The 27,688-nt window shown below is 37.0% G+C and overlaps 1 protein-coding gene across 3 annotated transcripts in view; it reads left to right on the top strand.

The window, feature by feature from the left end:
• The window catches only part of TDRD12 (tudor domain containing 12), a 35,209-nt gene extending 9,169 nt beyond the window's left edge, over positions 1-26,040 (top strand). For 2 of the 3 annotated variants that reach the window (XM_074582981.1, XM_074582980.1), the window contains exons 8-31: positions 398-596; positions 1,315-1,391; positions 2,888-2,946; positions 3,712-3,772; positions 4,793-4,897; positions 5,286-5,471; positions 6,141-6,294; positions 8,414-8,541; positions 10,459-10,650; positions 11,710-11,838; positions 13,013-13,130; positions 13,961-14,094; positions 14,191-14,411; positions 15,187-15,286; positions 17,270-17,457; positions 17,782-17,992; positions 18,534-18,626; positions 19,039-19,208; positions 20,145-20,266; positions 21,328-21,382; positions 24,328-24,441; positions 24,526-24,679; positions 24,764-24,830; positions 25,180-26,040. In XM_074582981.1, coding sequence (XP_074439082.1) covers positions 398-596; positions 1,315-1,391; positions 2,888-2,946; positions 3,712-3,772; positions 4,793-4,897; positions 5,286-5,471; positions 6,141-6,294; positions 8,414-8,541; positions 10,459-10,650; positions 11,710-11,838; positions 13,013-13,130; positions 13,961-14,094; positions 14,191-14,411; positions 15,187-15,286; positions 17,270-17,457; positions 17,782-17,992; positions 18,534-18,626; positions 19,039-19,208; positions 20,145-20,266; positions 21,328-21,382; positions 24,328-24,441; positions 24,526-24,679; positions 24,764-24,830; positions 25,180-25,265 — 3,123 coding nt within the window. In that variant the 3' untranslated portion in view covers positions 25,266-26,040. The remainder of the gene's footprint in view (positions 1-397; positions 597-1,314; positions 1,392-2,887; positions 2,947-3,711; positions 3,773-4,792; positions 4,898-5,285; positions 5,472-6,140; positions 6,295-8,413; positions 8,542-10,458; positions 10,651-11,709; positions 11,839-13,012; positions 13,131-13,960; positions 14,095-14,190; positions 14,412-15,186; positions 15,287-17,269; positions 17,458-17,781; positions 17,993-18,533; positions 18,627-19,038; positions 19,209-20,144; positions 20,267-21,327; positions 21,383-24,327; positions 24,442-24,525; positions 24,680-24,763; positions 24,831-25,179) is intronic. The other variant, XM_074582982.1, reaches the window with a different exon arrangement.
• The last annotated feature ends 1,648 nt before the right edge of the window (positions 26,041-27,688 follow it).

Here is a 27,688-nt window from a genome sequence, read left to right as displayed (position 1 = left end):
TTCTGTCAGTTCAGAATACCAATTGGCAATAGTATCACTGATCTCAGCCAGTGGAGTTTAAGAAGTTTTCGGTTTAGTATTACTTTTTTCTGCCAGGTTTTGATGCACGCTGAATGAATTTTTCTAAAATTTTTAGGACTCATAGAAAAAGTTAATTGAGCACGGAATTTCAGGCAGAAGCATGGAATTGACAACTAATTAACACTTGTTTAGAGAACATAAAGGAAGCTGTGACTGACTTTTCCTATTCTGGAGTTAATAATCTTCAGAAAGTATCCACTGATACTGTTTATGTCTTACTGCTGTTTAAAGCTTCAAATAAATTCTAAACAAGTATGTTATATAGTGGTGTAGCTTACTTTTTGTTGATGCTGGTCCGTACTGGTTGTTTTTTTAGGTATGCGTTAATGACGATCTTGTCTCAAAGAACTTTGCTTGTTTTGAGGAAGCTAAAGAGAATATGGGGAGTTCTGCAGATTATCAGGAGAACCAAATGTCATTAAATGTTGAGTGTCTTCCAGTGAAAATTGTTAATCCTGCACTTGCTTTCAGGCCAGTGCTGTTTCAGGAGGAGGTATCAACAAATCATGAAACAGGTGGGAATCGTGTGTCAGAAAGAGTCATACATGCAAAGCATCATATGTCTTCAATTGAATATATTGAACATGAACCTACTGTCTCAGTTCGAATCCAACAATTGGATAAAATGGTATCCTTACAAACAATAATGCGGTATCACACTTTACAAAGACTAATCAAATTATCAGATGCAGGAATACTATAAAGCTTTTTGTACTAAGATGAAGGCTGAGGGTGAGTTACACAGGCACTTGTTGATATGCTTAATAGCGTTACATATTATTGACATCACTTGTGGCATTGATCAGTGATGCATTACTGGTTTTTTTGAGTTTGGAGGGATTTATTTGAACAGAGGTACTTTTGAAGCTAGCATTTACCATTAATTTTCTCATTTATCCTGATTAGAGTATGTCTTTTAAAAAGTGTACAACTTTCTGCCCTCCGTCCATGTTCACTCAGTTCACATCTATAGTTATAGAATTATAGAATGGTTTAGGTTGAAAGGGACCTTAGCTAGCTCTAACTCCCCTGCTGTGGGCAGGGACACCTCCCACTAGACCGGGTTGCTCTTTAGATAAAAATAACTGGGTTTTTGGTTGTTCTTTTTTACATTAGGAAATTATACAAGCAACTAAACAAGTAACTTGCAACACACTGTAAATAAAAGTGCTGGCTTTTTATGTGTTCAGGTAATCAGAAATGTGTTTCTGCACGTTTTACTTGCCTTTCTAGGTCTTGCTGTTTCCAGTTCTTTCCTTCAAGAGACTTACCAAAGGTCAAGCACAGATCTAAATGAAAATACTGCATCTGTAAGTATTGTTTTTTGTATTAAATTGTCAAAGATGAACTAAATTAAACATACATAGGACAGATTAGGAATAGTGTAGTCATCTGTCTTGTTTTTTGATGTAATACAGATCTGGGGGACCGTGCTAATTCTCGATAAATACACTAAAGTGCTTGAAAAGGTTGTGCTTCCTGTTGCACTCCTTTGCTATAGTTTTATGAAGATGACTGCTGTCTACATGACACAGTTTTTTGAATATATTAAAATGTAAATTTTAATGTTTCCCTGAAAACAAAATAGTCCTTATGCTGTACCATGGTAAACATTCATTGGAGTCTCTTCTTATTTGTTGAGTCACCTAATACTTTAAATGTCTAATGTGGTTTCTTACTATTTTCTCTTTTTTTGCTTGCTACTCTCTTCTGAAATATTTTTGAAAGGTTGGCGCTTATTCTTGAGTATTAAATTGTGTACTGAATTGCACAATTGGAGCCATTACAATGTCCGTGGGAGGGAAGGAAAATGAACTGATAGATTCTAGGCAAATAATCACTGCTGAGTGTATTTAATCTCAGTTCTTTTAAAGACCTTATGTGCTGTTCTGTGTCCTCTTCTGCTAGATGCTTTAAAGGAGAAATTTGCTTCTATGATAGCAATGGAACTACTTCTGTCAGGGCAAAAAGGGAGTTTTACAGAAGGTATTTTATAGTTCTGATGAGAGTTAAAAGGATGATAACCACTCCTGAACTTAAACTGTAAAGCCTTATTAAAATATTTTTGAAAGAATGATTACGAAAATTGTAGTGTAGATTGTTACTGAATCAGAGCGGGACTACCTTTATACCCTTCTGCAAACAGTGAGCTGAATTACCTTTGCCACCCACTTGAGTGATGCAAGTCTTTGACCAAGTCATGCTTGTTGATTGCTGGTGGGTAATGGTGAACGCTAGAAAGTCCTCTGTTCAGAACCAGACATCTTTGGGGTCGCTCTGGGTCCAGTATCTGATACTGGTTACTCCCTTGAGGATTTGCAGTATTGTTCAATTTAAGTTCATGTGCGTTGTTGCTGTAAGTGTACAGCTGGGTAGCCTCGTTTTGTTTTTCCTCCTGCCTGTGATGTGCAGGCTTTCCATGATTTTTCTTGTTTTAAAGATGAAGACGTTTAAAAACTACTCAGTAGGTATTTGTACTAGCTCAACTCCCCAGTTATGGCTATAGCTTGAGGTATGACCATGAACTAATTTTTTTGTGTGGTGTTTTGTTACATGCTTGATTCTTAGTAAAGAAAATACTGTTCTGTAACAAGTTAGACAGTTTTCTGAAGTTTGTTTCATCAAAATTGTTGCCTTATTCAGACAAACTTAAAATCTGTGCAGAAGTTTTCCAGAATATTTGTAGAATCATGGAGTTAGGTAAGAAAACCGCTTCCAACTCAGTAGACAAAAGAAATAATTTTTCTAAAATGTTGCTCTTGAACAGTATTTTAGTGCTAAAAACGCGTTTGTCTTTTCTTGATAGATTGTCAAAGCAATTCCAGGTTTGCCTTTCAAGGAAAATACAGCAGTTCACACAGACAGGTATGATGCAGCATGTTAAATATTTTAAATGGTTATGTAACCAGGTAATTAGGAGCTGCAGCATGTTTCCAGTTACTATTCTTAGGCAGACAAAAGAACAGAGGGTAAGAGACTATGCATACACATGTTTTCGGGGAAGAAGGGAATTTGAAGCTGCTGATACCTATCCAGACTACAGTAAAAATAGCATTTTTTTTTTTTTTAAAGTAGTTTGACAACAAGGATGTGATGGGGAAGTATTTTTTCTGCACACTAAACAGGTTAAGTTGCTTTATTTTATTCTTAGTGTGATTTATAAAGTTTTCAAACTTAATGAAATATGACTATGAATTGATTTTGCGCAGTGCTTTTACTGTGCTGTGTGTCAGTTGATGCATATGTATTAAACCCAAGGAGTTTTTTTTAAGTCAGTTTCTAACTGCTGCAAAGATATATTGTTTAATTTTTTGAAACTTTAAGAAACCTTTTTTCTACAGTGCTGTCTGATTTTCTTCTAAAGTTGAGGAACCTACCAATTAACTTTTTAAATATTTTCCTTAGGATTATTTTCAGATACTTAAAAGCTAATACTAAATTTTATTTTCAAAATATTACCTTTTGATTTCTTTTTTCTTGTTTGAGGATTTTTCCTCCTTGCCATAGGTAATACATCAAAAATATTTTGCAAGTGAATTGCTTCATGACACTTTAGAAATATTGTTGGCAATACTAAGTTATATTTTACTTTTGCGTTTATGTTGGATTTAATATTTGTATGTTTCTGAGGCTTCAACAGTTCTTAAATTGTGATCCTCTGAAGACTCACATAATTGAAGATGACCAACAGGTATTTCAAGCATTAATTTCCATTTAACTTCTCTTGTGCCACTGTATGGTGTGTACATGGAAGGGTTTAGTAGTGTTGGGGCTGTTGATCGTCTTTGTGGAAGGAGGTTGGGCTGATTCCAGCTGCATTTGCAACCGGAGGCAATGCCAGGGTGAGAGGAGTAGGAGGTGCTCCATGCCAAAGCAGGCATACTTGGAGGGACTGCAGTCTGTGCAGCACCTACAGTGGATCAGAGGAAAGAACTGAGAGGGAGGCAACAACAGAGGGAGACTTGTGTTCTGACTGCAGTCCCTGCCTTGCACTGCTCATTGCCTCAGCGCTGGGACTGAGTGTGACCTGCGTGGATTATAAGGGAAGAGGAGAGGAGTTTGGGATGAGGTTGAACCTGGTAATGGGGGAGGAAAGGCGTTTTGCTGAGTGTATAAGTGTTTGTTTCTTTGTTTTTGTTTCCCAGTAACTAAATCAGTACTTGTATATATTAATTGGCAACAAATTAACCTAAAGTTGTGTCTGATTTGCCTGCATCAGTAATTGTTAAGTAACAGCCCTGTATGTTTTGGCCCATGAATCTTCTTACTCACTCTCCCTGTTTTTCTCTCCCATCCTTCTGTAAAGGGCAAGTGAGTGAGCAAGTGGCTGCGTGGGTGTTTGGCGGTATGCTGAGGCCAGTCCGCCACAGCAAATCTTACTAGTCATCTTCTTAAATTATATTTGGATTTTTTTATAGCTGAGTGCTAGCTGTACACGGAACATCTAGTGCATTCTCTTGAGTGGTTTGACAGTTGTGGTAAGACAGTCTTGATAAATCTTTAAGAAATACTAATAATGAGTATTTGTCTCACCACTGGTCTGTGTAACTTAGCAGTATGTATGAGTCATCTGAAATGTATTTACAATTTCTTTGGCTATTTTTCATCAAAATACCATATTTTAGATACAGTGAATGCATTTGAATCTTATGTAAGCCAAAACCCTTTTAGTAAATGTTGCCTTTATCACTGATTTGTCATATGGTTTCAGAGTGTTCAAAGTCTTAGTGAAGAAAGAAACTTTGTCTTTCTTAGCAACAAAATTGAGCCATCGTCAGTTCTGGAAACAGCACCACTTTCTGATGATCTGAAAAAGGTAATGCTAATGTAGTATATTACACTGAATATCTTTTTAAGGCTAGTATTGTACCCCAACTTTTGATACTAAATATTATACCTAATTTTGATTGAGGAATGTCTAGGAGGTTGTTCACGTGGTTCAATAAGCTTCAGAGAGAAGCTGTAAGAATTGTACACGTTTCTTCTGGTATATCAACCACTGCCACAAGTCATGGGATTTGAATTTTCGCATAATAATTTAATTCTTCAGTCCAGAAGAACTTTTTCATATTGCACATTAAGGACACTTATTACGTAGTGGGTTAAAAGCTTTTAAATCACTTAGTGTTGTGTTTTGTATTGGTTTGTTAGTGTGTTTAAGTACACAGTTTTCATGTGGAACTCTTTGATTTCTCTTTCTGTAGGAGCTTACTCGGAAAAAATTTTTAGGTCCTAGCTTCACTGAATCCTACTGTTGGCCGCCAGTAGCTCGAGGATGTGATGTCGTTGTCATCTCGTATGAGGGAAATGATCCTTTTTTATATATTCCACCAGTTCTTACATTTTTGCAGTCGGGAAGTTGCTACAAAGGCTTGCCAAACAGGAATGGAGTATGTATATATTAGAGTAGTAACAAGTTTTCTGTTCTAAAGGGCAGATGTAAAATAATGATCCAAAAGGTAGTGGATATTTAGAATGTATACATTTAATGCGGTCTCAGTGTATCTTGCTTGCCAGTTCATATAAGCCTTCTGCTTAGGGGCTTACAGAGATGGACTGCATGAGTGTGGGTGTCTAAAACTTGCTTATCAAGTAATATCTGACAAGTGATTAATATCATATCATTGACACTTGATGTGGCTTTGTTTTTAAGGGGATAGTATGTAGTCATTAAATAAAAATTTGTATTAGCTGTTTTAAATAGTGTAATTAATTTTCTAAATTGCATTAGATCATAGAAAGCTAGAATTATTGAGATTGTAAGGGACCTCTGGAGATTGCCTAGTTACAACCCCAAGTAAGCTTCTGTTAAATTTTTGGAGCTTTTACTGTATGTTGCAGCACGCGTTCTTTTTGTCTCCAGGTAGCCTGGTGTATGGTTCCTTGGGTCTGTAACATCTGCATTTAGGAGGTGATAATAGTACTAAAAGGTTCAGTTTTGAAGTACTTCAAGGCCTGTGTTGCAGATTCTGGGTTTGCTGTAAATGCTGAAGTAGTACAATTCTTAAGATTCTGAACTTTTGTCTAATACTATGATGTAAAATTTGGTAATTATTTAGCCACTAGCACTTATTTTATGTCCTGGGTGGAAGAAGGCACAACTTGTTTTTGAGCTACTGAAAACATATGAGGGATGCTCCAGACAGCTTCATCCAATGTTGATAATCCTTGGGCAGAACAAAGAAGAAACTAGAAGTGTGAAAATCCGAGGATGTAAGAATACTTTCTGTCTTCTTAATTATGCTTGAAAACGATGCAGACTGCCTTAGTTGCAGGAAATTGTGAAAGAAACAGATTATACTTATTAAGTTTTTTGTTCTATAAAGTGATAATTCTATTTCTTTAATGCTATAACTGTAGTGATATATGAAGCTTCATTAGTGCGATTTAACAGTAAATGGTATTAAAGTTGTTCAAATATCTACATGTTGAGTATCTTTTTTGTGAGTTCCGTAACAATTATTTTTGAGACAAATTAGTGGTAGGGATTTGCTGAAGATTATGCTAAATTAGGATTACTCATGGACTTTCTTGATTTAGAACCAGGTTTCATAATACTTTTTTTTTTTGATACGTGAGCATGCATCACTGGACAGAGGTACTAGGTCTGTCAGGAATGGAGTTAATTCTCTTCACAGGGTGTATGGTGGTGTGTTTTGGATTTGTAACTGGAACAGTGTGGATAACACACTGGTGTTTTGGCTTGTGTTGGGCATCACTTGCATGACATCAAGAATTCTTCTTCCCAGTCTGCCACCCAGTGAGTATGCAGTGGGTGGGCAAGAAGCTGTGAGGTGACACAGTATGGTCAGCCACACTGACCAAAGTAACAAACAGTATTGTATAACGTCACACTTGGCAATAGAAACTTGAGGGGTGGGGATGATCCGATGAGTGGCTGGGTATCAGTCTGCTTGGGGGATGTTGTCAGTGTTGCCTTTGCATTGCTTCCCCCCTTCCCTCCTTCACTTATTACGCTGGCTTTTTTTTGACCCCTGAGTTTTCTCACTTTGGCAGTTCCTATTCTCTCCCCTGTCCCACCAGGGATGGAGGGAGTGAGTGGGCATCTGTGTGCCTTTTAGCTGCTGGCTGCACTCAGCCCACCACAGTAATGCATATGTGTATGTTCTTTAAAAATACTTTTAACAAATATATAATTATTTCAAGTACATGTTTTTATTTTTTAAAGTTGACAGATATTTAAGGGATGTCTCATGCTGCTTTCCTGCTTATATACTCTTAACACAATTCTTCTCTTAATTTTAAAAAAATATTGGAAAAGTGAAGGATTAAAAAGGAGGAAATAGTTCTCTGCAGACAAAGTTGCATAAATGTCCAACTTAAATTTTAGTTTGAAGTAACGTTTGTTTTTGTCTTTTTTAAATGGTGGTTTTCAACTTGCTTGTTGCATTAAATTCTAAGTAATTCTTGCACGTAACTTCAGTAGTGTGTAGCGAATGCTCCATAGAGAAGAGGAAGCATAGAAGTAGTAAAAGATTTGTTGGGAGACTTGTCCTATTTAAGTGTATTTACTTAAAACACTTAGTTTTACTATTCTTGTTTGGTCTTTTTGTTAAGCCTTAATTGATAACTGCATTTTTAAAAGTGGCTCTCTTTGCCAAGGAAACAAGAAATACAGATAAAACTATGAAGGACTTTGTAAAACTTCCTGTTTCAGCAGTTTATATCCTTACATCCATCTTTCAAGTTTAAGAGCCTGGTGGATGAATTCAGATCTTTTATTAATAGAGCTGTTGGTGTATTTGCACAGATTAAGATTGGTGTGTTTTTATTGTTGTACATACCAACATGCAGATGCACATGTAGATATCTAAGCTACAATGTGTGCTTTATTCTATTTTTAAAACTGAACTTTTCTAAAGGCTGCTTTTGCATGTATTTAAATATTTATCTTCTGTCTATCTAGTTCTGAAGTTCTTATCTCTACTTCTGTTACCTTATTGGAAAATGAAATGGCATCCTGCTTTGTAAGCTTGTTAATGTTCAGACCTTTCACTCTTTCAAAAGCTCAGAGTTTTACCCACTCAGGTCTTGAAGACATGCAGGGTAAAAAAAAAAAAAAAAAAAAAAAACCAAGCAAATTAAAAATTACTGTTGACCAGAAGTCAGAAAATGGAGTTCAGTATTCTCTAGTTTTAAAAAAAAAAAAACAACAAACAACACAACCACCCAAAGCCAAGGCCCAACTTCAAGATGATGCATCTGAAATGCAAATGTAGCCTTTTTAGTAAAACTATCATGTTGTATGGGTCTTATTAATATTCTTTCAAGTTGTAAGGTAATGTTAACAGTCTTTTCTTCCTACTTCTAGGTGAAGTAATCGTGACTACACCATATAGCCTCCTGAGACTGTTTGAACATCAGAGTTTATTATTTTGTAGACTTTGCCATCTTGTTCTTGATGAGATTGAGGTACTGTTCTCTGATGCTACTGAACAGGTAAGTGGCTTATATGTTCAGGTGGTAAAATGCCATTCCAGTTGTGCATGTGTCTTGGAAACAGTGATGCATACTGAAAAAAACCCAACCTTCCTGAAACCCCTGAGGTAGAGTTGAGAAGAAATCAGAATTAAAAAAAACCCACATCTGTGTACTTCTGGCATAATTAAACACTGGAAAAGTGGAGCTGTAATCTATTGAATCTGACTTCCCCTGCTGCTGCCTTTTTTTTTTTTCCTTTTTTTTATTTGGAGAGCTGTGTCTTGTCCTGTTCTACTGTACTGCTCCATTGTGCTGTCTTCCTTTGCTGTGGATGGTTTCCCCAGGACTTGCATTTTTTTTAATAGTAGCAGTTTAATCTACTTTAAAGACTTCCATCATCTATCTGTAAGGAACTTCCTTTTCCATCTTACCAGTGCTGTTTGGACAGCTTCAGTTCAAGAAACATCTTTATTGTTAAGCTCCTCAGTCTCTGTAGAATGAAGGGAAGAAGTGAGTGATCAAACAGTCTTGGAAGCAATCATAAAAACTTCCCTTGGGCGTTAATGTCAGTGCAAGCAAAAGGAGAAGCTAATCCCAACCCAGAGAATTTTTAGAAGAGGAGCAGCATTAAGTTCCATGTTGATAAGGATGCATATATTGTATCACTTTTAAAATGATGTCTTATAACTCAAGTTTGAGAAAATTCCGTGGTTTTTTTATTGCTGCTTTGAGGCTTCATAGGACAGATTATTTCTGTTAGTATTACAGCATATTACATCATCAGTATGCAAAAAACAGCTTAGACACCATTTCTCACTGTCATAGATATTTTAAAATCATTAACTTATTACCTGTTTAAAATTTGGTGATAAGACTAAAAGGCTGTGTTTCTAACTGAAAAGCTAGAGAGACTTCTTAACGGAGATAGGTTGCCCAGTTTGCTCTTTGTGAAGCTGTTAAATGTACCTTTGTAGCAGCAAATCTCAAGTCATAAATTAGATGAAAAGTTATCCTTATCCAGTGGGACATTCCTTTTTTCTGTTTCTGTTGTGTTCCTGTATTTCTTGAGTTGGAGTGCAGGTATACCGTATGAAGATTGTGGGAAAGGCAGTTTGTAAAATACTGTGCATGTATCTGCCATTTCTGTAGGATCTTCCCCGCTTCTCCAAAAGGTCAGTGTTGAATAGAAAAAAATAAGAGGTATTCTTTCAGATGGAAGTGATCATTTGATAATGTTTGGACTATTGCAACTCTTCTAAAGCACTATCTTACAGAAATGTTATATTGTTAAAAATACTGCTGCTGTGGATAAGTTTAGTGTCAGGTTGAGAGAGATCTCTTAGAATTGTGTCAGAGCCCTAGAATACTTCCTAATATGGTAGTGTTTTGCCAGAAATCCAGACACTGTTCTACAGCTGGGCTGCTTGTCACTTATGTAAGGTGATGTCATCAGGAATATAGTCATTCTGTCTTAATGGTTTTTGCTTTTTAGAAATGATTTTATGTCACCCCCATAATTTTTTTTGGCAAATTCCTATATTGGCAGGTTGGGCTTCTTTTCTACTTATCTCCTGATTTTTGCTGACTGCCTCTGGCCTCTTGGATCTGCTTTTGCCTAGGCTTAGCATTTTTCAGATTCCAAAATATGCTTTTCATGAGATTTCTGGCCATAATCCTGTGTTATGATCCTGTGTGTGTGCACATGCTGTTCCTTCATGCTGTCTTGTTGCTTTCTTCTTGCTTCAGAAGTAGATCAAATAATAGGAGGAAAGTGCACAGACCAAGCACTTCATTTTGGGATGTGGAATTTGTGTTTTGCTGTGGTGATGTTTTTGTGACTGGAGAAAACTGTGCTGACACAGTGTACTTTTCACTGCTGTTGCGTGCTCATTGGAATAGGATAAGAGAATTTAAAAAAACCCTTTTTCTCTATAGGTTTTTACTATATTAGATTGTTATAAGAAAGCCATTATTACTGAAGAGTGGGAGTATTCACCACATCAGATTATTGCTGTTGGAACTCATTGGAATAAACATATAGCACACTTGATAAAGGAGTTTATGAATGATCCTTACATTGTGATAACAGCTATGGAAGAAGCTTCCATCTATGGAAATGTGCAACAGGTAAAAATTTGGGGATTATGTCACTATTTGTTTACTAAGATATTTTGCTGTTTGTATTGATCAAGGTCAGTATATGGGGCTGCCGATTATTTTAAGTGGGTAGTGCTACAGTCCGAACTCACAGTTCAGGTGTACCTCCCATGTATGAACCGAGGTGCCTTGGAAGACCTCTACAAGTTAATAGCTGAACGAGCTGAAGGTCTTCTATTGTGCGCTGTAGGACTGGGATGAAGATACTCCCTCGAGTATTTGATTGTTAGTGCAAATTAATCTGAATCTTATGTGAAGTATTTGCAAATGGTGTAGTTTTTGACCAGAATTTGGTCGGAGTGTTTTTGCAATTGTTAATTGTGAGTGGCAGAACTACAAGGTAAGTTATCCCAAGACAAGAGATAGTAAAATACTTGTTTTACTGCTGTACGCCACACAATACTGAGCTTAATTTGACCAAAATTTCCACACAGTTATTACATGTTCTTAGGTGTCATCTTATTTAATTTCCAGTCAATGTGGTGTAGCCCTTAAGAGAATAACACAAAATGTTGTATGATCTGAATTCTTCTGTGTCTCAAACTGTAATAATTTGGGGATTGAGAATGTTGGGAAATCTCTAAGACTAGACATTCCGAGCATGACAACAAACAAAACCACTTTTTGCGAGAAGTCCAATTAATAGTTTGGCAGGACTGAAAATGTCAGTGTTTTCATGATTTAATTAGTAAGAGTATTTCAGGTGGTGCAGTTTGCTTTTGGGAGTGTGAAGCTTTTTTATTGGTATCTGAAAATGCCAAACTTAAACGAATGAAAAATCTTAACATGAGATTCTGATGATGTGTTGGATTTTAATTATGCTTCTGGAAGCTGTTGTAAGTATCTTTTGTGAGAGTTGTACCTTCTGTATGCTTAACAGAACACCTGCCACTTACTGGAGCTACCATTTACTGGATTCTCTTTGGTATTGCATAGCAATATTTAGTGCTTATTAAAAGGAAGAATTATATAATAAAATATGTATAGATTACATGAATTATCAGCCCTCTGTTTTGTATCTACTTCAAGGTTCTGCAACCTTGCACGTACAGTGAGAGAACTGCTGTGTTACTCAAAACACTGGATTTTATCGACAATAATCTTCAGAAGGTGCTGGTATTCACTAATTCAGTAAGTGAAGCAGAAATGGTTCATGAGGTAAGAAAGCTTTTATATTTACATAGATAAGACCTTTTTTTTTAATTGTTAAGGTTTGACAGACTAAAATACCTTGGCTTCTGAGAATAAAGGAGTGTGCGTTTGGAATTAATTATTTCTGCTAAAAATAGCCCCAACCCTGCTCTTCTGCCAACTAGAAGAAAGCCGAACTGACAGGAACGTCTGGCATAGAATGCATTCATTACTGAATTCTTAACTGTATTCCGTCTGTCAGGTTGGAACTTTTGAGTTGAAGCAAACTGTGTGGGGTGGGATAGCAAAAGGATGTGTGGCTGGATTGCTCAGATGTCATAGGAGGAGATATGTCAGTCCTGAAACATGGGAATGTATTCCCTTCCCGAAGTTGGAGTAGATACTGTGATAGATACTTAAAAGAGTCATCCTATGTAAATGTTAGGGTATCTGGAATGTTTAATCTTTGACAGTTGTTAATGGAAGCAAATCTGGTTTTTTCCTAACACGTTTTCCTTGAATATTGGAGGGTTGATTTCTTAAGCACATCAAAATGAATCCACCTTAAAAAAACAACCACTTAAAAAAAAAAAATGGTGTTTGCTGAAGAAGTGTTGAAGATCTTTATAGTAATCATTGTGTACACCAACTTCAGATACCTACAAAAATATTTTAAGTCTTAACTTTGTTCCATAGACATGCCAGTTTACCAGATAATCAAGGCTTTTGCGGTGACTTGAACTTGACGAATAGATAAAGCCTTTTGAGAATACTACATTCATGCAAGTTAAGCGTGGGTGGATCAGTGAGGGGGTTTTAGTGCTTTTTCTGAGAGACTGAAAGGTGAGCCTGCATGTTGTTAGGTGATAGAATCCATGTGGATTAGAGAGGACACCTTAATGGTGGGAAAAGCTTCAAATGGAATTTGTACTTTCTTAAACGTCTGCTTAATTTATTAATCCATAGGAAACTGAGCTTTATTAGTTCCCTTTTTATACAGGAAATAAATAAACTTAATCTCCATAATCTCAATTTTATTTTTTTCATATAAGCAACCTAAATTTCATTAACTCTTTCCCTTGTCTCTCTTTACAGTAGCTAAGGTATGCTAGATATTAATAAGATATACTGTTTATTAGAATTTATTAGAGCAGTGATTGCTGTATTGGAAGAACGTGTAAGTTTTTACTTTGTCATCCAGGCACTGAAGAGCAACTCCATATTTTCCTTGAAAATACATAAAGAGAGTGAGTTTAATTTCAAGTATATCTTAGAGCAGTGGACAAAAAAATACAGTTCTGGCACTCATGTTGTATTAGGTGAGTAATTTCTTTTTGTCTAGTTGTGATTATGTCTTCATGGTGACTCATGTTCTACACTAAATACTTTCACTAGGTTATCTCATCACTTCTATAGGGTCAGTTCCCTATGAATTCTTTCTAGTTAGCCCTTTGCTTATTTGTGCTACAGCTAGTCTCTTTTCTTTTTTTGTTGTTGTTCCTGGGTTCCAGAGTTGCTACCTGCTGTGAGGGAAAACCTTAATTAGAGGGAACATAAAGGAGGGGGGTTTTATGCATTAGTTAAAAGAACTACTAATACTTCAAAGAATTTCCGTGTATTTCACAGTTGTCTCCTAGTACAGAGGGTGTTTTCAGTTTGAAATAATTTAGATACTCTGAAGGCTTATTGTAGTAATTTCCTGTATGTTTTGGTAGAATTTTATTTTTCCATTTGTTTGCAGTAGCAAAGACTCTTAGCCAGTTTCAGACTTCTTTTTTTCCATTTTATACATCAAAAGCAAGAAGATTGACTTAATTACATCTGCTTTGTACATTCATACAAAGGTGTTAGCATTCCTGCATTACTTCAAATGTTTCCTGTCTTCCTCTGGTGAAGTACTTGGCTGTGGGCAATTCTGTTTATTCTGCGATACTGATGCGAGATACAGAATTATGCTAGGTTATTACAGACTAACATGAAACATTGTGTCTGCTGTATGCTTATGAAACGTATTGACCGAAGAAATGAAATGCCTTATGTAAGTGTATTGGGAAGACTTTTCTATTAAGTCAGTGGATGGGGCAAAGTATACTTCACATGCTTGAAGTGTTACAGTTACCTTATGTGTGTGTATAAAACATGTGCTTAGTTTTAACAGATGACTGCATGCAGTCTTTGGGAATTACAGACGCAACTTGCGTGATACATTTCAGTCTTCCTTCTCCAAGAATCTTTGGTCAACGTCTACACAGCATGTCTGACAACTTCTGTAATGTGATAGAGGTTTGAGTAAATCTTTTGTGGGTTAATACTATATCTGATTATTAAGTGGTAGATACATAAAAGCTTTTAAAAAGGAGATATTTATATTTTTTTTAGGATTCTTCTGTAGATCAGGAATATATAAAGGCAAGGTCAGTCATTTTGATAGCAGAAAACAGTGCATGTCATGCACTTGGGATCCTGCGCTATTTGCAACATGCAGAAGCTGAAATTCCACCAGAACTGCATGATTTTACTGCAAAGATGCTAGAAGCTGAAGAAGATAAGAAATTTTCACGACCACTGTGTGCCTATCTTAAAATATTTGGGATTTGCAAGTAAGGAAGTGCCAAGTTTTCTTGACACCCATACTGACACAGGAAGGCATTGTATGCCTTGAATGATGACTGCTTCTATGTCCTTGATGAGTTTTCCTGTTGGATACTTTTATTCAAACCAGTTTTTACTCATGAGGCTTGTTTTATTTTTTGTTTCTGTTGCCTGTTGCATTTATTTCACTCTTCTTAGGTACTTCTATGAAAACGAAAATATTAACTCTTTCGTGGAGACCAATCATACATAGTCTCACTTAGTAGCATAATTTGTTATAACTCCTGCCTTAGATGTACTTGAGGGAGCTTTAGGCCATTGTTTTGGTTAGTATTCTAACCATAGTTGCACGAGGTTTGTACTTTACTCTCTGTCCTATTGTCTCCCGTCCCTCCAGAGTTGGGTAAGTAGATGGTGATTTCTCTGAGCTGTGTGTAACTGGATCGTAAGTAGTGCCTGAAGGAGGAAGCTAAGGTGTTTTCAGGTATGACTTCTGATGTAGATAACTTGCTGAAAGTAACAGAAAATTCAGTATTAGTGTTCGTGTTACTCTGAAACAAATTTTCTGTGGGTTTTTGGTTTGTTTTACAAACTTTTCCACCAAGAGGTTTTTGGCCATTTCTGCCTAACCCCCAGGGTCATTGGTGCTATTTGAGACAGAAATTGAATATTGAGGGCTGATGAAATTTTAGTGTTTGAAGCTGTTCTAAGTCACATCGAAACAGTTTACAACTGAAAACAAAGGGCTTTTTTTCTAAAACTGTTGTGTTTTTTAATACGTAGGAATAGAACAGTGTGTCCAGATCGTCATCAAATTAATTTACAAATAGACATGCCACAGAATATACCAGATAGAGTTACACGAACGCCTGCATGTGTGACAGTAAGTTATTATTTTCCTTGCTTTGGGGTACCAAGAAGGCAGGTCTTAAATAGCTACTTAGCCTTTTACATTTTTTTTCATACTACATTGATATTTCTGTAGTGTATATATACTATATCTTTGTTACTTTTTAGGTTTTTTCCTCTCCCTTGCCATAAATAAGTATGCCAGACTTTCCCATAATCCTTAGCTTGAATTGGAATTGTTTTGCAGGTGGTTCTGAGTTTATCGCAGATTTCTGTCTGCATTGAAGATTCCTGTTCTATGGGAAGAGGGCTTATGTTCTGTTTATTCATTCCCTCTATAAATTGACACACTATACCAAAACTAACAAAGGTTAACAAATGCTCCTGTAAGCTTCAATTATATTTATTGTAGAGGAAACAAATTAATCTTTTGGAGTGAAGAGAAGTTGAAGTGGAAGATGATGTATGTTTTGTTGGAAGTGAGGATTTCTTTTCTTTGCTGACATGTTCATGCAAACTTGTTGAAAAATGAGCATATTCTGGCCTTGTCATTTGAAACGAGTACTTTCATCTGCAGTATCCACAGAAAATGGGATACAGCTCCTCCCTTATCTTCTAGATGGAACAGTTATTTGCTACTAAGATGTCAGTGCTTTTTGAAAACTGTTTTGATTAGAGTGCTATTCCAATTGGACTCTTTTTAATAGTTTCACAGCCATGAAACCTTCATGGTTATTGGGTTGACTTTGCTATGGTGGTTCTTCATGTCCCAGTAACAGTTTGTATCTCCAGCTCCCTTCACCTGGCGTTTCAGCCCCTTCTATGCCGGAGTGTCTTCCCATACAGCAATACTGTACAGTCTCTCTTGTCTCCTTGTTGGTTGATGATTGGTGAGGGCAAGTCTGTAGACATTGGTGCTTCCTTTCAAAATTAATGCTTGGGTCTAAGAAGTGCTGGATGCCTTCCATTTGGATGAGCTGCTTCCACCTTCTTTCTGTCCTGTGTCTTGCAGAATTCAGGTGCCTTCAAGTCATGCAGTTAATGGGTGTTACGCGTTCCCAAAAGTCATAGATTTTGAGAATAGAAAATAAGGAGAACTGTGGGGGTTCTTTGGAGTCACTCCATTTCTGCCTAATAAATAAGTTTTTGTTGGTGGGAACGAGCCCAAACCCTTTGATAATGTACATGTATCTGGTTTTACTGCCTGAGGCTGATTTCATGACACTCCCACTAGAAACTTGCACTTACCTGTGGTGCAGTCAAGACAGCAGTTGTGCTTTTTCCATGTCCTTATCTGCTTCTGCTGACTGCAAAGACTGGGTGTTTGTCTTGCAAGTCAGTTACTGCTTCGATAAGTGTTGTTTTTCTTTCTTGCTTGGAACCCAGTATAATGTTTCCTTCATTTAAGAACCTCGAGTTGCATTTTTAGGATTTCTATTAAGTGGAAATTACCTTTCTCGTCCTCTTACTATCCTGTCTGGCCTCATACACCCAGCTGTATCTCAGTACTTCTGCCTGGCATGACCCTTTGGATGGAACGCACACAACATTTTATATGTTGGTGTTGATAGCAGTATATTCATAGTTTTTCATTTAAATAATTAGAGTGCAAAAAGAATGAAGGCATCATGCTTCCCCCACTTAGTTCTTCTAAAACATACTGTAAGGATGGAGAACACTCAGAATTAAGCTTGAATGGTGTGGAATGCCTTAGTGGTTAGTAGCTTGGCAGATAATAGTATAGTTCACTGGTGTTCATTTAAGTGGGTACCACCAACTGAGACCTAATGGTTCTTGCTCTATGAATTCCTGTCCATTCTTTACTGGACTATGGGCGATTAGTATTATTCATAATCTTATGAATAATATAATAGTAACTCATAATCTTCTGAAATGTGTGTATGCAGCAGCATGTCTGTCTCCTCTTTGGGCTTGAAAGGGGTAGGTGATCCTGAATATGAAAACTTAATGTTTCATTAATTTAAGAAATCATCCAGTCCTCCTTCTGTGCTTTCAGATACTACCTCTCCACATTGTAAATGCAACAAACTACTTTGGTCGAATAGTGGATAAACAAAAGGACCAATATACAATTCTTGCTGAAGAAATTAATGACTATTTTAAGAAACCCAGTAATAAAACTTCCGTTAAAAACGTGGAGAAGCTAGCATTTTACGGATTATGTGAGGAAACACTTTTCCACAGGTAAAAATGTTGTTGGGTTTTTTTTGATGTGCACTTTTTTTATAAAAAGTAATTTAAAACTTTCCCTGTTTAGTTTAAAAAAAAAAAAGTCAACGCACTCCCAAAACCAGCAAAAAATCACTGGTATTCAAATCATTCTTTAAAAAGCTATCACATACTCTTTAAGTTACCAAATGGAAAATAGAATGACTACCCGTGCGTGCACACACAGTTAGATATTTTGCTATGAAAATAGGATTATTTTTAAACAAGAGTAGAATAAAAAACTTTTTACAACTGATTATCTGAATAATAAATCTGTGTTTCCTCTCCTGTTGTATGAAGGGTTCAGGTGGTAGAGATTCCTCCAAAAGAAGAGGAAGACTTGTTCTTTAAGGTCAAAATTAAATATATAGATGAAGGCAGAATAAGTCAAGTTCAGAGCTATCAGCTGCTTCACTTACCTGCGAGGTTTCAACGTCTGCCACCTCAGGCTGTGGAATTTGTCATTTGTAGAGTGAAACCCATTGATAATGAAATTGAATGGAACCCAAAGGTAAGATTTATCAGGTTTTTCATTGTATTTTCTTTATGTTCTTTAATTTCTGCGTGTTTGTTTTTCTGCAAGAAAAGAGTTATGAACTGCGAACTTAATTATCAAATTTCATTGCTTATTAGTATATACCAATAAATATCTGCTATCGGGCCAGATCTTAAGAGTCAGTTTTCTTGTTTGTTTTCCTACAGAATAACAAAGTGTAATTTATGGGGTTTTCTTCTCTATTATTTAAATAGCTTATTCTAGAACAATTTACTGCTGCTTTTGAATCTGTGGGGAGTAAGAGGGGAAGGGTAGCCTCTGTAAATTGACCTGCGTTTGAAATACGCTTTCCATTAAGAAAGCTCCTTCCTTGAAGGCTAATACTTTTTTAACCTGCAGTAAAGTTGTAGTATTTCACTAGTTTACTCAAAACTGTTTTTATTTATTGAATATCCTTTTCATTGTAAAGCTCAGAAGATTGTTTCATTATAATTAAAATAATTGTAAAGTTATGTTGGTATACCTCTCAAGTGTAGTGAAAATTTGTTTTTCTTAGGTAACAAGTTATATTCATCACAAAATTAAAGGAAAACTACATGAAGCAAAAATAGTACATACCTTGGGAAACACAGTTTGGGTTGACCCCATGGTAGGTATAGAATTGTAACATTACAAAATATTTGTAGCTAAACTACTTTATAACAAGAGCAGACATTCTTCTCTTTCCTTCTGTCCGTTACAGTTTTGATTTTATTCTATGTGGTATTCACATAATACCACATGGTTGGTTAATTTACTGTGATGGGGTCTGGGCACTGGAACATGTGCTCAGAGGTTGTAGAGTCTCCATCCTTGACTCTTGAGCCATTATCACAATGAAAAAAATAGTGATACTTTGAAAACAATTAAACATAGGTAGGTCTGAAAATCAGACAAAACAAATTGCTTACAGATATAAATAAATGGAGATATGTTTGAACTTTTATTTATAAATGACTTAGAGTTGGATAGGGTTCCATTTCTGAACTGTGGTTTCCATTTAGTATGTTTTGTAATTCAAGGTCCGGGTTACCAGGCTTTCAGATTTGAAGATATCAGTCAATGAATACAATGTTCGATCTGAGATTTTGGCTACGGGTCTGGGAACTGACAATCCAGAACATATAACACAACTTCAGAAGTTATGCGGACACGTGGAAGTATTAGATCATGCAAAGAACTTGAAGCCTTTGTAAGTGTTTACAGATTTTTTTTTTCAGTATATACTTTGCTAAGAAAAAAATTCTGTTATTTAATTTTAAATGGTTATTTTAATGTTTAATATTACTGAATGTGGTTTTCATGCAGACACAGAGATATGTTTGTGATGTGCCTGCATTCTTTTAACTATTCTTTAGCCACATAACCACATGGAAAGAAAAATATCAACTCTAGAAAATGTTACGCTCATATTTGATGCAGATAGTCAAATTTACCTAAGATAGGGAATCTGAATTGAAATTCTGTTATCTTTTATTATGATCGGTGGCTTTTTTGAATGCTTACCAGTCAATACATATACTAGTGAGTACAGGAGAGCATATTGTTGGTGTTTGTACTTCAGAGTTCAAGCTGGAAAACTTAAACAGTTTACTTCAAATGCATGGCCTGAATCACAGAGTGGTTTGGCTTGGAAGGGACCTTGAAGCCCATCCAGTCCCAATGCCCTGCCCTGGGCAGGGACACCTCCCACCAGGCCAGGTTGCTCCAAGCCCCGTCCAGCCTGGCCTTGAACACCTCCAGGGATGGGGCAGCCACAGCTTCTCTGGGCAACCTGGACCAGTGCCTCACCAGCCTCAGAGTGAAAAATTTCTTCCTGGTATCTAACCTAAATCTATATCTCACCTAATCTAAACCTAATCCTTTCAGTGAGTATGGCTATATGATGTCTTTTGCAGGAACAGCACTGTACAGTTTGTGCTTTTTTCCTTGCCTTGTAAACTTCTAGAACTGAGTAAATACTGTATGTAGTGGAAGGGCACATCTCACTGTGGTCTGTCCCGGATCCTAGGACCCTTCATTTAAAATGATTATGAGCAAGAAAGATATCTGTAGCTTTCTTTGTTCTGGGCTCTGTCTGGCACCTTGTTCAGGAGTTTCTTTTAAAAACATCTTTTTCTGTGTTCAGAGGCAAAAAGGAGGATACAGCGGATCCGCAGAATGTGTCCAGTCCACAGAATATGTCAGTGCAAGAAAATTCTACTGAAAACCATAATTCTTCTAAAATTACTTTGGAGAGTCATCCATGTGGTAATCTCTTTTCCATAATTTCCAAAAATTTTAAAATTAATTAAAGTGAAGTGCACAAATGTCAACCTAAAAGTCATTTTACCAAATACAGACTTCTCTGAGTATATAGAATAGGAGCATATGGCTAATATTTGCCATAACCCACAAATACCTTATAGTTAGTAGCCTGGAGATGTTGCGAGCAAGCCATATTAACATGGCTGTATTACTGTTTGGGAAATACTGTGTCCTTGAGAGACTCAGAATTGTTTGGATCTGAATGGAATGTGTGAGCAGGAACTTGCTCCTGTGGAGAGGACGAGCATTTTGCTGTCAAAGGCCATAGGGTTTAAGGAAGCTGAAATCTGTTGAAAGACGAGGTGAACAACATCATCGTTCTCTGGGAGATTCACGGTGGTAGAAAATGGCACCTTTTTTTTTTTTTTTCTTTTTTTAATAATCTGATGCTCGAGGATGTGGTATTCAGCCAGTAGAGGTTTAAAAGCACATGGCTTTGTCAGTCTTAGAAGGGGGACAGAGAATGGTCTGACAGCAGTTGGCGTGTGAGTTTGGAGTGATGAAAGCTCAGTGATTAAAAAGTTGCAGCAGACAAAAGTCAAACAAGATCCTGGAGTGTTTATCATGGAAGGCTTTTTTTATTTTCCTGGTGTAATAAAGTGACTAATGACGTGTCAAGCTGTCATGGTAACATCAATATTAGTTGTTTCATCCCTGAAATTCTTAGGCAGTTTCTAAAATTACATGCTTAGTTTTCAAATAAATAATGTCTTGAAACTGGAAGAACCTTTACCTGACCTGGACAACTGTGTATTTTTTGGTGGGTTTTTATGTTTTATTATATCAACTATAATACTCTTTTTAGTTAAAATTTTCTGTTGAATTACTAACTTTATGGAATTGTCCAAATAGGAAGTACCCAATATGAATGCTAAATATATTCTTGCAGTAGTAATTTGATTGCTACCAAGTTATTTTTATGATGGTACCGGCGTATTCTGTAAGTATCTGGTTTCTGTAGTATAGATAAGTATAAAACATCTTTCTGGATTTCTTATTTTTAGATGGTGTAGCTCAAACTAAGGAAGCAGAAGACTCTACCCTGCATCAGCGTAAATGGTACAAAATTTGAGTGATTTGTTCCGATGCTTGCTTCTTAGTGTGAACTGCGAATTTTGTGTGTGGACTGTGTGAATTCTGTGTGAACTGTGAGTTCTATGATTCTATGACAATCATTCTTACTGAGATTATCTGTTTTGTGAGTAAATAAGTATCATACAGGTAGAAGTATTCTTTTACATTGGTGTTGAGTTTGAGAGATTACTGTTGCTCTTACAGCTATATCTATGTACACACATGATTTTGTGAATCCCTTAAGTAATTTAAATTGCTCTTTTGCTTGCTCCTGGACACTAACTTTATCTGTTGAAATTACATAATCTTTGATTAGACACTATATTACTAAGAAGTGAATGAAAACAAACACCTTCTGAGCTAAATCCATGGTGATAATCTCTGACTTTCACTTGTCTGGATTATGTTTTACCCAGATACGCTCCTATTGGAAGTCTAAATCTGTGTATTGGTATTTAATGAGATTAACTGGTTCTGTGTCTCTCTGCTTAATGCTATTCTGTTCTTAAAGAAAATGAAAAAAACCTGATAATCTGATTTTTATTTTGCGAATGTGTCTGCAACACAAAATTTGGCCCATTTCCTTTTCTTTCTTTTCTCTCACATTTTTTTTTTTTTTGGTTAGTTGAAAGTTGATCCGTTATCCTTATTCGTTTATGGATAGGACAGTTTCTGTTGATTAAATAATTTGAGAAGCATGCAATAGAAATGAATGCTAGGTTTGGTTTGGATTATGAGTATGCTGAGGAGTGTTACTTTAGGTGTGTTTTATGGGGAAAGTCAGCAGATAATGGATTCTGAGAAGTTTTAAAATTTCTTACACACTTTGTAACTAGGCAGTGCTTCCCTTTGGTGGCTTACTCTGTTTCTTCTACTTATTAATGCTAGTTATGGATGACTAACACTTTTTTTGTGCAAGTACCAGAAGTAGTTTGTATATTAGCCTATTGGAAAAGTTCTTGGTAGGGTGATTGAATCCACATGTATCTTCTGCAGCTTGGATAGCACGGTTTAAGATCATCTCCACTGTGTAATGCATGTTGAGGTATGGCTTAGCAGTTAAATTAATGAGGGTTTGGATATGACTGAGGGTATGGTAAGGGAAGTAACCTGAATGAACGGATATTGCAGTCTGCTAATAGGATTTATCTTTTCAGTGGTTAAAAACCTTTCAGTATGTCAGGGAAGGTTGAGGCATAACAGCTGTAGAACAAGCAGTTGAAAACCTTGATGCGAAATGTATGTTTGTGTTGAAAAGCCAGTTGTAAAGTTTACTTTGTCTTTCAGAGGTTGGTCTTGCTACTGTTACCTTTTTCCTTTTGTCATTTCAAGATTAGACTATGAGAGCATAAGGCAGTAAGTTTGATTCCTTTGAATATCAAAGTTAATGGAGTCTGTCTCCCCACTTGAACTAGTAGGTGTGATCATCCAAAGACTGAGATTGCAGTGGTTTTGTAGCAAGCTTGGCTGATGTCCTGTTACGTGTTTTCCTGACACTGCTATTCAGTGTCAAATTATTATCACAGAATGGTTTGGTTTGGAAGAGTCTTTAAAGATCATCTAGTTCAAACCCCCCTGCCCTGGGCAGGGACACCTCCCACTAGACCAGGTGGCTCAAAAGCCCCATCCAACCTGGCCTTGAATACCTCCAGGGATGGGGCAGCCACAGTGTCTCTGGGCAACCTGGGCCACTGTCTCACCACTCTCATAGTAAAAAACTTCTTCCCAATATCTAAACTAAATCTCCCCTCTTCCAGTTTAAAACGGTTCCCCCTTGCCCTATTGTTGCTCTCCCTGATAAAGAGTGCCTTCCTGTCTTTTCTGCTGGCCCCCTTTAGGCACTGGAAGGGGCTCTAAGGTCTCCCCAGAGCCCTCTCTTCTCCAGGTTGAACAACTCAGCCTGTCTTCATAGCAGAGGTGCTCCAGCCAGAGAGGTGCTCTGATCATCTTTGTGGCCTCCTCTGAACTTGCTCCAATAGGTCCATGTCCTTCTTATGTTGGTGGCCCCAGAGCTGGATACAGCACTGCAGGAGGGTCTCACAAGAGCAGAGCAGAGGGTAGAATCCCCTCGCATGCCCTGCCGGCCATGGTTCTTTTGATGCAGCCCAGGAGGTGGGTGGCTTTCTGGGCTGCGAGTGCACATTGCTGAGTCACGTCAAGCTTCTCATCAGCCAACACCCCCAAGTCCTTGTCCTCAGGGCTGCTCTCAATCCATTCTCTTCTCAGCCTGTATTAGTGCTTGGGATTGCCCTGACCCAGGTGCAGGACCTTGCACTTGGCCTAGCTGAACTTTATGGGGTTCACATGGGCCCACCTCTCCAGCTTGTCCAGGTCCCTCTGGATGGCATCCCTTCCTTCCAGCGTGTTGACTGCTCCAGAGAGCTTGGTGTCATTGGCAAACTTGCTGAGGGTGCACTCAATTCCACTGTCCATGTCACTGACAAAGATGTTAAACAGCACCAGTCCCAATACTAACCCTTGAGGAATGCCACTGATCACTGGTCTTCATTTGGGCATCAAGCCTTTGACTGCAACTCTTTGAGTGCAGCTATCAGTCAATTCCTTATCCACTGGGTGATCCATCCATCAAATCCATGTGTCTCCAATTTAGAGACAAGGGTGTCGTGTGAGACAGTGTCAAATGCTTTGTACAAGTCCAGGTAGCGGGTGTCAGTTGCTCTTCGTTTATCCACCAATGCTGTAACCTATTCATAGAAGGCCACCAGATTTCTCAGACACCTTTAGTGAAGCCATGTTGGCTGTCAACGATCACCTCCTTATTTTATGGTTGGGTACACCTACAGATGCTGGAACTCAGCTGGTTGGTAGTAACCTAATGGAAAAATTCTGGCTGTGTGTGAGACAGCTTGTCTAAAACTCAGTTGTTTTCTATTTTGGAAAAAAATCCAATTAAACTTTCTTTATTTTAGCTTTTATCCAGAAATAAAGTGGTTTCAAAATGAAGAGACTGTTACAGTGAAGGTAAAAATAGCAAGTGAAGCTGACTGTAAAAGTGAGTTCTCTAAAGAGAAGGTGGTTTTCAGGTAAGTTTAAGAAATTTAAGTATAATAAACAAAATGTTTGATTGTCAGCTGCATTTAATTTTTTTAAACTTCTTTATAATGTAGTGCTTGTTCAGGAGACAAGATTTATTTGGCTGACATGGAGCTGTATCAATATATACTACCAGAAAAGTCTACATGTGTGATTAAGGATAAAGAGGCTATTATTGTTCTCACGAAAGAGAAAAAAGGAGCATGGTGCAAATTACTGAAGAAAAAGGTGAGATTTTGAGAATTATTCAATGTTTTGAACTTATTCACTGTGTATCGGTGCAGATACTTCAAACAGTGTTTTTGTCAACAGAATCCTCGTGTGTCTTTTGATTTTGAACATTGGGAAGATTTTGAAGATAAAAGCCCTTTTCCAGTTGGTAAGGAATACAGAAAGTTAGTAGCATCCTCATTTTTGCACAGGCTTTATCTGAAATACTCATATATTTCAGATATGTGACACTTAACTGGTTTGCTCAAATTCCCTGAAAACAGAGGAGAGGACCTCTAATAGCAAACTGTAAGCAGCGGGGTATTTTTCTGTCAGAACAGCACAGACAAAAAGCAGTTTGAAGTAGTTTTTAGTGTTTTGGTCTAGTTTGTAGTCTAAACTGTGCTTTTTCTTTTTTATTTTGGTTTGGGGTATTTTACTACTACTACTGCATATTTGTTCTGAAGCTCTTGTTTTTTCTTGCTTTATAAATATTACACTTTGTTAATTACTTCTAGGTACTAAAAACCTGTATTGCACCACTGCAGTAACTGAAGAATTGGTTGATTCCTCAGAAGACAGTGGAACAGAAAGCGATGAGTAATTTGGAGACTGATCTCTTTCCTTTGATAAGAATTACACTCAAAATAGTGTCTCTTGCATGAGTATTTCCACTAACGTTGATTAAACGTATAGGTTGCAGAACTGTCCTTAATTTTAGGAAGAAAATAGCAAACGAACTCCTTACCCTTTGGGCTGTGAGAATCTGAAGAAATACTCCATAGAAGAACATTATGTAGGTTTTCCAGTGCCTTCACTTCAAAACTATTGGCTCTGATGATGATGTGCACATACGTATGTGTGCTGTCTGAACAGTAAAATCTGAAGATTAAACTTGGGTTGTGAAGCAGTTGAATTTACTAGTAATTGCAGGGCTTCTAGCTTACTTTATCTGAGTGAATTTCCTGTGTTAGCAATAGTTAGTAATTTTTGAAGTTTCACAAATCTTGATTATCTGTCTATTGTTTCTGCTGTATCACTCATATTCATACAGCATCAGTTTGTTGGCAGTCATCACATTTGTCAGTTCCGCATCGAGAAGTGATGCCTCAACTCCAGTGGTGGTTTTTTGCTACTTGATTGGAAATAGGTTGACTTGGTATGTAATGTTGTATGGTGCTGCTCACTGTAGTAACTAACTGCTGTACAGCTTTTGTGGAACGAGTACTGTGATAGTAGATTCACTATTTGTTTTCAGTTTGATGTTTTCACTTCGATGTTTTCACTTTTCACAAATGCTCTCATTTATCTAAAACACTTTTCTCCTTTGCAAATGAACAATAAAGTCTTGTCTGTTTAGCCTCAAGGCTTTGCCTTTTAATATACCATCTTTCTATAAATAAATTAATTAATATTTAATAGACAAACCGTTAGATTTGTGTACATCCAGAACATCTTGCAGTGAAGTAGTAATGTAATAGATATTTATAATAAATGAATCTGGTATCAATCTCTCTGTATCTGTGCATTTTAAAGCACATTAGTTTCCCCAACGTAACTATATGGTGATTTAGAATAGAGGCTTAACTTTACAGATTTATTTTAAGAAGCCTAAAATTTTGCCTTATTCTTGACTAGGAAGAATATACTTGCTTGTTGGGGATTGTTCTTTCAAGAAACATTGGGATGCCTTTACTTCAGGAATGGGAGAAGGACTGTATTAATATATTTATACTGACAGTTACAGTTTTTCTAGTATTAGCATATAACAAAGCTGCTTCTTTCTGAATATTTAAGAATATTGCTGATGGCAGTGGAAGACTGCCATGTGACAGAAAGAGCTGTAATTGTTAATGTATGGTTAAGAAAATTAGTGCTGCTGGTAACTTGACTGCAACTGAGATTAATTATAACCTTCACCTGAGTGCAGGTACTTGCAAAGCTGTAATTATAAAAGTACTTAAGGAAATAGTTAATGTAGCTGTATTTTGGTCTTACTCTGCATTGTGATGCAAACAGAAGACTATCAAATTGCCTCATTGGGGAAAAAAAAAGTGATGGGGCAGGATGTTTTCCTTTGTGGTTTTTTTGTTGTTCGTCTTCGACTTGTCTGGCATCTAAATGTAAGGTGATTTTTCTGCTGCTAGGTAAACCTAGTGGGTTATTTAATAGACATAAATTATCCGTTAATTTTTGTTTGAGAAGTAAGACACCTTATATGAGGTAGAAGCAAAAGCTGGTTTTAGCCGTATAACGAACAGTGGCGGGGGGGGGAAGTAGCAATACATTCCAAGAACATTCTTTTGGCCTCAAACAATTTTTGATCACGGTCTTCATGAGGAAGAGGATTTCTGTGGACTTCTTACTTGAATGAGTTCAGGTGCATTTTGGAACCTATGTCAACTAACACCTCTCTTGGACTAAGAAATTCAGTAATCAAAAAATATATTCTGTGAAGAAATACTTTTTTCTGTGTTTTGAACCCATCCCTGCTCTGTCTGCTTGAAGTACTGTACCCTCAAGATGTAGTAAGAACGGATAGCTTGCTTTTCCCACTGGCTGGTCACTGAAGACTCTGCCTGTGGACGTCTGTCATTGCTTTTCCCTCATTCCCCAGTTAAGTGTCTCTGTTTCAGCCTTCAAAATTGTAGTAGATAGTCATTGTGTATACAAAAGTATTCTGTTCCTCTAGTCTTTCCCTGAAGCCTTGTAGCTCTTCTGTTTGAAGTGATGTTTTTGCCAACTGGGGGTAGGGAAACAGCAGTTGTAAAAGTTTGGCTGGGATGAAACACTGTGGCAAGTAGGCACTTTATGTGTAATGACATAATTACAATTTTGTTTTGTTCTCTATTGCCTTCCTTAATCATTATGAGCCACCTTCTTGCTTTTGTTTTAACCTAATTGCACATGGAGCTCATATTTTCGTGGATCTGACTATAATCGTGAAATGTCATAGAATCATCCAACCTGTTAGGTTGGAAAGGACCTTTAAAGGTCATGTAGTCCAACCCCCCTGCAGTAAGCAGG

This window comes from Larus michahellis, chromosome 4 (genome assembly GCF_964199755.1).
Source record: "Larus michahellis chromosome 4, bLarMic1.1, whole genome shotgun sequence".
NCBI lineage: Eukaryota > Metazoa > Chordata > Aves > Charadriiformes > Laridae > Larus > Larus michahellis.
This window is presented reverse-complemented; position numbering and strand designations above follow the sequence as displayed.